Genomic DNA, 12,774 nt, shown 5'->3' with positions numbered 1-12,774 from the left:
AGACCATGTTACTACTTACTACTATGTAGTAGTTGTCACAACTAGACCATGTTACCACCATGTAGTAGAATACAGTACTAGACCATGTTACTATCATGTAGTAGAATACAGTACTAGACCATGTTACCACCATGTAGTAGAATACAGTACTAGACCATGTTACTACTATGTAGTAGTTGTCACAACTAGACCATGTTAATACTATGTAGTAGTTGTCACAACTATACCATGTTAATACTATGTAGTAGTTGTCACAACTAGACCATGTTACTACCATGTAGTAGAATACAGTATTAGACCTCGTTACTACCATGTAGTAGAATACAGTACTAGACCATGTTACCACCATGTAGCAGAATAGAGTACTAGACCATGTTAATACTATGTAGTAGTTGTCACAACTAGACCATGTTAATACTATGTAGTAGTTGTCACAACTAGACCATGTTACTACCATGTAGTAGAATACAGTACTAGACCATGTTACCACCATGTAGTAGAATACAGTACTAGGCCATGTTACTACCATGTAGTAGAATACAGTACTAGGCCATGTTACTACCATGTAGTAGAATACAGTACTAGACCATGTTACCACCATGTAGCAGAATAGAGTACTAGACCATGTTACTACTATGTAGTAGATGTCACAACTAGACCATGTTACCACCATGTAGTAGAATACAGTACTAGACCATGTTACTACTATGTAGTAGTTGTCACAACTAGACCATGTTACTACTTACTACTATGTAGTAGTTGTCACAACTAGACCACGTTAACACCATGTAGTAGAATACAGTACTAGACCATGTTACTACTATGTAGTAGTTGTCACAACTAGACCATGTTACTACTATGTAGTAGAATACAGTATTAGACCATGTTACCACCATGTAGTAGAATACAGTACTAGACCATGTTACTACCATGTAGTAGAATACAGTACTAGACCATGTTACCACCATGTAGTAGAATACAGTACTAGACCATGTTACTACCATGTAGTAGAATACAGTACTAGACCATGTTGCCACCAAGTAGTATAATACAGTACTAGACCATGTTACTACTATGTAGTAGAATACAGTACTAGACCATGTTACTACCATGTAGCAGTTGTCACTACTAGACCATGTTACTACCATGTAGTAGAATACAGTACTAGACCATGTTACTACCATGTAGTAGAATACAGTACTAGACCATGTTACCACCATGTAGTATAATACATTACTAGACCATGTTACTACTATGTAGTAGAATACAGTACTAGACCATGTTACTACCATGTAGTAGAATACAGTACTAGACCATGTTACTACCATGTAGTAGAATACAGTACTAGACCATGGTACTACCATGTAGTAGAATACAGTACTAGACCATGTTACTACCATGTAGTAGAATACAGTACTAGACCATGTTGCCACCAAGTAGTATAATACAGTACTAGACCATGTTACTACTATGTAGTAGAATACAGTACTAGACCATGTTACTACCATGTAGCAGTTGTCACTACTAGACCATGTTACTACCATGTAGTAGAATACAGTACTAGACCATGTTACTACCATGTAGTAGAATACAGTACTAGACCATGTTACTACCATGTAGTAGAATACAGTACTAGACCATGTTACCACCATGTAGTAGAATACAGTACTAGACCATGTTACTACCATGTAGTAGAATACAGTACTAGGCCATGTTACTACTATGTAGTAGAATACAATACTAGACCACCTTACTACTATGTAGTAGAATACAGTACTAGACCATGGTATTACCATGTAGTAGAATACAGTACTAGACCATGTTACTACCATGTAGTAGAATACAATACTAGACCACGTTACTACTATGTAGTAGAATACAGTACTAGACCATGTTACTACCATGTAGCAGTTGTCACTACTAGACCATGTTACTACCATGTAGTAGAATACAGTACTAGACCATGTTACTACCATGTAGTAGAATACAGTACTAGACCATGTTACTACCATGTAGTAGAATACAGTACTAGGCCATGTTACTACTATGTAGTAGTAGTTACTACTAGGCCATGTTACTACTTTGTAGTAGTAGTTACTATTGGGCCATGTTACTACTATGTAGTAGTAGTTACTACTAGGCCATGTTACTACTATGTAGTAGTAGTTACTACTAGACCATGTTACCACCACGTAGTAGAATACAGTACTAGACCATGTTACCACTATGTAGTAGTCATCACAACTAGACCATGTTACTACCACATAGTAGTAGTTACTACTAGGCCATGTTACTACCATGTAGTAGTAGTTACTACTAGGCCATGTTACTACCATGCAGTAGTAGTTACTCCTAGGCCATGTTACTACCATGTAGTCGTTGTCACTTCTAGACTATGTTACCACCATGTAGTAGAATACAGTACTAGACCATGTTACTACCATGTAGTAGAATACAGTACTAGACCATGTTACCACCATGTAGTAGTTGTCGCAACTAGACCATGTTACCATCATGTAGTAGTAGTCATTACTAGACCGTCTGACAAAATAGAAATGTCAATGATTTTACATTTGTGTATATTGTGACATAACATCACAGCTTGGTTCCCTTTTTTATTGCCCAGAAGATGGAGAGGAGATGAATAATTCTTACCAAGGTCTGTACCTGCTAGTCTGGAGGGTAGTAGAGCAGTCCCAACAAGGCCTAGTCCATGTCTCCTAGTCTGTCATGTTCTGTACCTGCTAGTCTGGCCTCTAGTTCTACAGAGCTGTCCCCAACAAGCCCAAGTCAATGTCTCCTAGTCTGTCATGTTCTGTACCTGCTAGTCTGGCCCCTAGTTCTACAGAGCTGTCCCTAACAAGGCTAAGTCCATGTCTCCTAGTCTGTCATTACTGTTAGCTGGTGTCCGTTGGGCCCTGTGCTTTCCCCTTCCTGTTAAGTTCCCTGTATATATGGGCACTCAGGTCCCTGTCTCTACACAGCCACTGTAATATCTTGTTCCTTATATGGTCACTCAGGTCCCTGTCTCTACACAGTCACTGTAATGACTTGTTCCTTATATGGCTATTCAGCTCCCTGTTTTTATACAGTCATTGTCATGTCTTGTTCCTCATAGCCATTACAGCAGGGGTGGGCAAAGTACTGCCCTTGGGCCAGATCCTGGTCCAGAGCCCATTCAATCCCGATGTTACACCTCTGCTGTAATTTCTCATAACGGCCACTCAGAAACCAACCCATAGCTGATACATATTGTCCATGTTTGCAGATGGGGTTGTGTTGTTGATACGGTATTGTGTTTTATCTCAATGTCAGTTTTATGTCCAATTTGATTTGGATCTGTTTAGTCCAAGCTCATAGTTCTGTTGTATTCTCTGCACCACAGTGATTTACAGTAGATATACTATGTTAAAGTATATATGCTATTTTGGAGTTTAAATGTTACAGTAGATATGCTATGTTACAGTAGATATGCTATGTTACAGTAGATGTGCTATGTTACAATAGATATACTATGTTACAGTAGATATGCTATGTTAGAGTAGATATGTTATGTTACAGTAGATATGCTATGTTACAGTAGATGTGCTATGTTAAAGTACATATGCTATTTTGGAGTTTAAATGCTATGTTACAGTAGATATGCTATGTTACAGTAGATATGCTATGTTAGAGTAGATATGCTATGTTACAGTAGATATGCTATGTTAAAGTAGATATGCTATTTTGGAGTTTAAATGCTATGTTACAGTAGATATGCTATGTTACAGTAGATATGCTATGTTACAGTAGATGTGTTATGCTACAGTAGATATGCTATGTTACAGTAGATATGCTATGTTACAGTAGATGTGCTATGTTACAGTAAATGTGCTATTTTACAGTAGATGTGCTATGTTACAGTAGATATGCTATGTTACAGTAGATATGCTATGTTAGAGTACATATGCTATGTTACAGTAGATATGCTATGTTAGAGTAGATATGCTATGTTACTATAGATATGCTATGTTAGAGTAGATATGCTATGTTAGAGTAGATATGCTATGTTAGAGTAGATATGCTATGTTAGAGTAGATATGCTAAGTTAAAGTAGATATGCTATGTTAAAGTAGATATGCTATTTTGGAGTTTAAATGCTATGTTACAGTAGATATGTTATGTTACAGTAGATATGCTATGTTACAGTAAATGTGCAATGTTACAGTAGCTGTGCTATGTTACAGTAGATTTGCTATGTTACAGTAGATATGCTATGTTAAAGTAGATATGCTATTTTGGAGTTTAAATGCTATGTTACTGTAGATATGCTATGTTACAGTAGATATGCTACGTTAGAGTAGATATGCTATGTTACAGTAGATATGCTATGTTAAAGTAGATATGCTATTTTGGAGTTTAAATGCTATGTTACAGTAGATATGCTATGTTACAGTAGATATGCTATGTTACAGTAGATGTGTTATGTTACAGTAGATATGCTATGTTAAAGTAGATATGCTATTTTGGAGTTTAAATGCTATGTTACAGTAGATATGCTATGTTACAGTAGATATGCTATGTTACAGTAGATGTGTTATGTTACAGTAGATATGCTATGTTACAGTAGATATGCTATGTTACAGTAGATGTGCTATGTTACAGTAAATGTGCTATTTTACAGTAGATGTGCTATGTTACAGTAGATATGCTATGTTACAGTAGATATGCTATGTTAGAGTACATATGCTATGTTACAGTAGATATGCTATGTTAGAGTAGATATGCTATGTTACTATAGATATGCTATGTTAGAGTAGATATGCTATGTTAGAGTAGATATGCTATGTTAGAGTAGATATGCTATGTTAGAGTAGATATGCTAAGTTAAAGTAGATATGCTATGTTAAAGTAGATATGCTATTTTGGAGTTTAAATGCTATGTTACAGTAGATATGTTATGTTACAGTAGATATGCTATGTTACAGTAAATGTGCAATGTTACAGTAGCTGTGCTATGTTACAGTAGATTTGCTATGTTACAGTAGATATGCTATGTTAAAGTAGATATGCTATTTTGGAGTTTAAATGCTATGTTACTGTAGATATGCTATGTTACAGTAGATATGCTACGTTAGAGTAGATATGCTATGTTACAGTAGATATGCTATGTTACAGTAGATATGCTATTTTGGAGTTTAAATGCTATGTTACAGTAGATATGCTATGTTACAGTAGATTTGCTATGTTACAGTAGATGTGCTATGTTACAGAAGATATGCTATGTTACAGTAGATATGCTATGTTACAGTAGATGTGCTATGTTAGAGTAGATGTGCTATGTTACAGTAGATATGCTATGTTACAGTAGATATGCTAGGTTAGAGTAGATATGCTATGTTACTATAGATATGCTATGTTAGAGTAGATATGCTATGTTAGAGTAGATATGCTTTGTTAGAGTAGATATGCTATTTTGGAGTTTAAATGCTATGTTACAGTAGATATGCTATGTTACAGTAGATGTGCTATGTTACAGTAGATGTGCTATGTTACAGTAGATGTGCTATGTTACAGTAGATATGCTATGTTAAAGTAGATATGCTATTTTGGAGTTTAAATGCTATGTTACTGTAGATATGCTATGTTACAGTAGATATGCTACGTTAGAGTAGATATGCTATGTTACAGTAGATATGCTATGTTAAAGTAGATATGCTATTTTGGAGTTTAAATGCTATGTTACAGTAGATATGCTATGTTACAGTAGATATGCTATGTTACAGTAGATATGCTATGTTACAGTAGATGTGCTATGTTACAGAAGATATGCTATGTTACAGTAGATGTGCTATGTTAGAGTAGATGTGCTATGTTACAGTAGATATGCTATGTTACAGTAGATATGCTATGTTAGAGTAGATATGCTATGTTACGGTAGATATGCTATGTTAGAGTAGATATGCTATGTTACAGTAGATACAGTACCAGTCCATAATTTGGACACACCAACTCATTCCAGGGTTTTTCATTATTTTTACTATTTTCTACATTGTAGAAAAATAAGACATCAAAACTATGAAAAAACACATGGAATCATGGAGTAACCAAAATGTTTAACTAAAATATATTTGAGATTTGAGATTCTTCAAGGTAGCCACTCTTTGCCTTGATGACAGCTTGCAGGTACATGGGTGTGCGAGACTTGACCCATTAACTCTGCATCTTTAAAATAATGATACAAATATTCTATATGTTTTTTTAGTTATGGATCCATAACGAATTACTATGGGAATAAATATCACTGAATTACAGAAACATCCTCCAATCCTCTACATGTAATTGTTGGTGGAGAGTCACGTCATTTTTTCGACATACTGTAGGTGACATGAGTCTCACTAGTGTTGAGTAATGTGCTGTTAAAAGTGGTGTAGGTCTTATTATTAAAGAGCATATTGAAGTTAGAAGCAATAGCCTACAACTATTTTAGCACCTTTTCGCGCTGGCAGAACGACATATTTTTACCATGTCAGCTCTGGGATTTGATCTAGCAACCTTTTGGTTACTGGCCCAACTCTCTAACCACTAGGCTACCTGCCCCCCCCCAGATAGTGTATAGCAGCGGATAGTAGATAACAGCAGTGATAACAGCAGATAGTAGATAGCAGCAGCAGTAGATAGGCAGCAGATGGCAGATATCAGCATATAGTAGTTAACAGTATATAGTAGATAACAGCATATACTGTAATAGATAGTAGCAATAAAAGCAGCACAAAGTAGATAGCAGCAGTAATAACAGCAGATAGTAGACAGCAGCAGATAGTGGACATCAGCAGCAATAGAAGCAGTTAGAAGATAGCAGCATATAGTAGTTATTAACAGTAGATAGCAGCACACAGTAGATATCAGCATATAATAGATATCAGCATATAATAGATAACAGCAGATAGTAGATAGCAGCAGTAATAGAAGCAGTTAGAAGATAGCAGCATATAGTAGTTATTAACAGTAGATAGCAGCACATAGTAGATATCAGCATATAATATATATCAGCAGATAGTAGACATCAGCAGCAATAGAAGCAGTTAGAAGATAGCAGCATATAATAGATATCAGCATATAATAGATATCAGCATATAGTAGATATCAGCATATAATAGATATCAGCATATAGTAGATATCAGCATATAGTAGATATCAGCATATAATAGATATCAGCATATAGTAGTTATTAACAGTAGATAGTAGTCAGCAGCAATAGAAGCAGTTAGAAGATAGCAGCATATAATAGATATCAGCATATAATAGATATCAGCATATGATAGATAGCAGCAGATAGTAGACAGCAGCAGGATTAGAAGCAGTTAGAAGATAGCAGCATATAGTAGTTATTAACAGTAGATAGTAGACAGCAGCAGCAATAGAAGCAGTTAGAAGATAGCAGCATATAGTAGTTATTAACAGTAGATAGCAGCACATAGTAGATATCAGCATATAATAGATAACAGCAGATAGTAGATAGCAGCAGTAATAGAATCAGTTAGAAGATAGTAGCATATAGTAGTTATTAACAGTAGATTGCAGCACATAGTAGATATCAGCATATAATAGATAGCAGCAGATAGGAGACAGCACCAGTAATAGCAGCAGATAGCGGATAGCAGCTGAGTAGAAAGCAGCAGATAGTGGATATAGTAGATATCATTAGATAGTATTAGAAGCAGATGGTATACAGCATCAGGTATTAGATAGCAGCGGATAGTAGTTAGCAGCAGTAATAGCATCAGAAACTAGTTAGTAGTAGTAATACAAAATAGTAGATAGCAGCAGATAGTAGATAGCAGCTGTAAGAGCAGCAGATACCAGTAGTAATAGAAGATAGAAGATATAGAAGATATGTCTCTTTTCATTGAGCCATCTTTCTTTTCATTGAGCCATCTTTCTTTGCATTGAGCCATCTTTCTTTTCATTGAGCCATCTTTCTTGTCATTGAGCCATCTTTCTTTTCATTGAGCCATCTTTCTTTTCATTGAGCCATCTTTCTTTGCATTGAGCCTTCTTTCTTTTCATTGAGCCATCTTTCTTTTCATTGAGCCATCTTTCTTTTCATTGAGCCATCTTTCTTTTCATTGAGCCATCTTTCTTTTCATTGAGCCATCTTTCTTTGCATTGAGCTATCTTACTTTTCATTGTGCCATCTTTCTTTCTGCTCATTGTGGTGCTTTATGGTCCTTCTCTTTTCTTTTCATACCATCTGACATCCTTGGCCATGCCCCCAACAGGAGGACCAATGGCGTATCAAACACCTCACCCCATCCACTACCGAGTCCCCTCCCCTCTCCAACACCAGCCATCAATTCCTGTCCAGCAACATCCTCCACAACCTCTCATACGCCAACTATCTGCCCCTGTACAGTACCAAAACCAGCCCCCTGTATATTACCAAGGCCCACCCTGTGCTCAGTATCAAGCTCCCCCCCCTGTCCAGTCCCCAGCCCCTTCCCCAGCCCCTGTTGTAACCTCTCCTCCAGCCCCTGCCCCAACACCTGCCCCAGTTGTAACCTCTCCTCCAGCCCCTGCCCCAGCAGTACCTTCTCCTCCAGCCCCTGCCCCAACACCTGCCTCAGTTGTAACCTCTCCTCCAGCCCCTGCCCCAATTGTAACCTCTACTTCAGCCCCTGCCCCAGTTGTAACCTCTCCTCCAGCTCCTTCCCCAGAGCCAGCCCCTGCCCCAGCCCCAGCCCCTGCCCCTGTCGTCACCTCTTCTCCAGCCCCAGAGCCAACCCCAGCCACAACTCCAGCCTCAAACCCTGTGCCGCCACCACAGACTCCTGAGCCAGGTGTGTCTCACTCATTTAATCTGTTGTCTGTAGCTATGCTGTACCTCACAGAACCTCCCTACAACTATTCTTAACTCATGATAAAAATGTCTGTTTCCTCGATGTGTTCTGATGTATTATTTAGACTGTCTGTTGTCCTGTCTCATCCTCCTCGGTAATGTGACTGTCTGTGTTGTCCTGTCTCATCCTCCTCGGTAATGTGACTGTCTGTGTTGTCTTCTATCATCCTCCTCGGTAATGTGACCGTCTGTGTTGTCTTCTCTCATCCTCCTCGGTAATGTGACTATCTGTGTTGTCTTCTCTCATCCTCCTCGGTAATGTGACTGTCTGTGTTGTCTTCTATCATCCTCCTCGGTAATGTGACGGTGTCTTTCCCACAACCTGGAAGACACTGAGAGAAGCCAGTCTACAGTCAGTAATGGGAGGAACACACCTGGGGGTACGAGAAAAGGCAAGTGTGGGGAGTGTGTGTGACGGTATGCAGCTTTGTGTGATGCTGTGTGGTTTTCTGTTTAAAGGTTGATGCTTTAGAAATGATGCATAAAGCTTTAGGTAGTGTTTTAAGTGATTTGCTAGCTGATAAATACCGTAAAGAACGGACCGTGGACACATTGTTATCTTGTATATTTTACACTACATGACCAAAAGTATGTGGACATCTGCACATCGAACCTCTCATTCCAAAATCATGGGCATTAATATGGAGTTGGTCCCCCCTTTGCTGCTATAACAGCCTCCACTCTTCTGGGAAGGCTTTCCACGAGCTGCAGTGACTTGCTTCCATTCAGCCACGAGAGCATTAGTGCGGTCTGGCACTGATGTTGGGAGATTAGGCCTGGCTCCCAGTTGGCTTCCACTTCATCCCAAAGGTGTTTGATGGGGTTGAGGTCAGGGCTCTGTGCAGGCCAGTCAAGTTCTTCCACACCGATTTCGACAAACCATTTCTGTATGGACCTCGCTTTTCCAGCACGGTCATGCTGAAACAGGAATGGGCCTTCCCAAAACTGTTGACACAAAGTTGGAAGCACATAATCGTCTAGAATGTAATTGATGATTTAGCGTTAAGATTTCCCTTCACTGGAACTAACAGGCCTAGTCCGAACCATGAAAAACAGCCCCAGACCATTATTCCTCCACCACCAAACTTCACAGTTGGCTCTATGCATTGGGGCAGGTAGCGTTCTCCTGGCATCCGCCAAACCCAGATTCGACCGTCAGACTGCCAGATTGTGAAGCGTGATTCATCACTCCAGAGAAAGCATTTCCACTGCTCCTGAGTACAATGACAGCGAGCTTTACACCACTCCAGTCAACACTTGGCAATCTTAGGCTTGTGTGCCTGTGGCTCCTCAGGCCATGGAAACCCATTTCATGAAACTCCCCGACATTGCTTCCAGAGGCAGTTTAGAATTCAGTAGTGAGTATTGCAACTGAGGACAGATGATTTTTACGCACTACGCGCTTCAGCACTCAACAGTCCTGTGAGCTTGTGTGGCCTACCGCTTTGCGGCTGTGCTGTTGTGGCTCCTAGACATTTCACAACAACAGCATTTACAGTTGCCCGGGGCAGCTCTAGCGGCATCCTATGACAGTGCCAGGTCACTGAGCTTTTTTAAAAACCTTTATTTAACTAGGCAAGTCAGTTAAGAACAAATTCATATTTACAACGACAGCCTACCAGGGAACAATAACTGCCTTGTTCAGGTGCAGAATAACATACTTGTTAGCTCAGGATACGATCCAGCAACCTTTCAGTTACTGGGCCAACGCTCTAACCACTAGGCTACCTGCTGCCCCTTTACAGTAAAGCCATTCTACTGACAATGTTGTTCGAAGGAGATAGCATGACTGTGTGTTCGATTTTATACACCTGTCGGCAACAGGTGTGGCTGAAATAACCAAATCCACTCATTTGGAGGAGTGTCCACATACTTTTGTTTATATAGTGTACCTTCCTAAAATACAAGTCAGCAGTAGCACCATCAGGCCTGCAGGTAGAGCCAAAGTCCTATTGTTTGAGAAGATTGCTACAGACAGAGGATATGTGTGTTGTGAGCTCATTCCAGTTCAAAAGCTCCAATATAATTACACACTTTTATGATTTTTAATGGACTGTTTCAACCCAGCTATTGAATCATAGAAAGTCCTTCTACATTAGAGGGGTAGAGGAAGGTAACCTAATAAGACTAGAGGGATGTAGGAGCTATGCAGATGTACTGGTGTGTGTGTGTACATGTATGCATGTGTCAACATGGTCTGTGACATGACTGGCCGTCTCTTCCTGTGGTTTGTAATAGAGGTGACGTGGGAGGACCAGCAGAGGAAGGCTAATGGTATGGTACCAGGTAGCCTCCCTAACCCAATGCTACGGTACCAGGTAGCCTCCCTAACCCTAACCCAATGCTAGGGTACCAGGTAGCCTCCCTAATCCTAACCCAATGGTACGGTACCAGGTAGCCTCCCTAACCCTAACCCAATGGTACGGTACCAGGTAGCCTCCCTAACCCAATGCTACGGTACCAGGTAGCCTCCCTAACCCTAACCCAATGCTACAGTACCAGGTAGCCTCCCTAATCCTAACCCAATGGTACGGTACCAGGTGGCCTCCCTAACCCTAACTCAATGGTACGGTCCCAGGTAGCCTCCCTAACCCTAACCCAATGGTACGGTACCAGGTAGCCTCCCTAACCCAATGGTACGGTACCAGGTAGCCTCCCTAACCCAATGGCACGGTACCAGGTAGTCTCCCTAATCCTAACCCAATGGTACGGTACCAGGTAGCCTCCCTAACCCAATGGTACAGTACCAGGTAGCCTCTATATCCTTAACCCAATTGCAGGGTATCATGTAGCCTCCCTAACCCTAACCCAATGGTTCTGTACCAGGTATCCTCCATTACCCTAACGGTACGGTACCAGGTTGCCCAACTTAGTACCTCCCTCTCACCACTTTAGGAACCAGGTAGCCCAACTTAGTACCTCACTCTCCACCTGTAGGAACCAGGTCTGGCCCCACAAATGTAGGCCTGTGTCTCAGCCAAACATTAGGGCCCAGGCTTGGGAGGAAACCTATTCCCATGGGCCCCATGCTCCGGCCCTCTGACACCATGGGCCCCTAACCCCATGGGCCCCATGCTCTGGCCCTCTGACACCATGGGCCCTATCCCTAACCCCATGGGCCCCATGCTCTGGCCCTCCAACACTTTGGCCCCTATCCCTAACCATATGGGCCTCATTCTCTGGCCCTCTAACCCCATGGACCCCATGCTCTGGACCCTCTAACCCCATGGATACCATTCTCTGGCCCTCTAACCCCATGGATCCCATGCTCTGGCCCTCTAACCCCATGGACCCCATGCTCTGGCACTCTAACCACATGCTTCAGCACTCTAACCCCATGCTCCTCTAGCCTCATTGACCCCATGCTCCTCTAGCCTCATTGACCCCATGCCCTGGCACTCTAACCCCATGCTCCTCTAGCCTCATGGACCCCATGATCTGGCCCTCTAACCCCATGCTCTGGCCCTCTGACACCATGGGCCCCTAACCCCATGGGCCCCATGCTCTGGCCCTATGACACCATGGGCCCCTAACCCTATGGGCCCCATGCTCTGGCCCTCCAACACTTTGGCCCCTATCCCTAACCCCATGGGCCCCATGCTCTGGCCCTCCAACACTTTGGCCCCTATCCCAAACCCTATGGGCCTCATTCTCTGGCCCTCTAACCCCATGGATACCATGCTCTGGCCCTCTAACCCCATGGAACCCATGCTCTGGCCCTCTAACCCCATGGACCCCATGCTCTGGCCCTCTAACCCCATAGATCCCATGCTCTGGCCCTCTAACCCCATGGATCCCATGCTCTGGCCCTCTAACCCCATGGGATCCCATGCTCTGGCCCTCCAACTCCATGGATCCCATGCTCTGGCCCTCTAACCCCATGGATCCCATTCTCT

At 41.4% G+C, this 12,774-nt stretch overlaps 1 protein-coding gene across 2 annotated transcripts in view; it reads left to right on the top strand.

Annotated features, from left to right (window-relative positions):
* LOC110489349 (regulating synaptic membrane exocytosis protein 2) overlaps window positions 1-12,774 on the top strand; it is a 263,080-nt gene that overhangs the window by 190,362 nt on the left and 59,944 nt on the right. The window contains exons 15-16 of one of the 2 annotated variants that reach the window (XM_090228499.1): window positions 8,262-8,819; window positions 9,208-9,389. The exons of the other annotated variant lie outside the window; for it this stretch is intronic. Coding sequence (XP_090084625.1) covers window positions 8,262-8,819; window positions 9,208-9,293 — 644 coding nt within the window. The 3' untranslated portion in view covers window positions 9,294-9,389. Of the gene's footprint in view, window positions 1-8,261; window positions 8,820-9,207; window positions 9,390-12,774 lie in introns of those variants that run through there. 2 annotated transcript variants of the gene reach the window in all.

The sequence above is a fragment of the Oncorhynchus mykiss genome, chromosome 30 (assembly GCF_057628025.1).
Source record: "Oncorhynchus mykiss isolate SJ-2025 chromosome 30, ASM5762802v1, whole genome shotgun sequence".
Lineage (NCBI taxonomy): Eukaryota > Metazoa > Chordata > Actinopteri > Salmoniformes > Salmonidae > Oncorhynchus > Oncorhynchus mykiss.
This window is presented reverse-complemented; position numbering and strand designations above follow the sequence as displayed.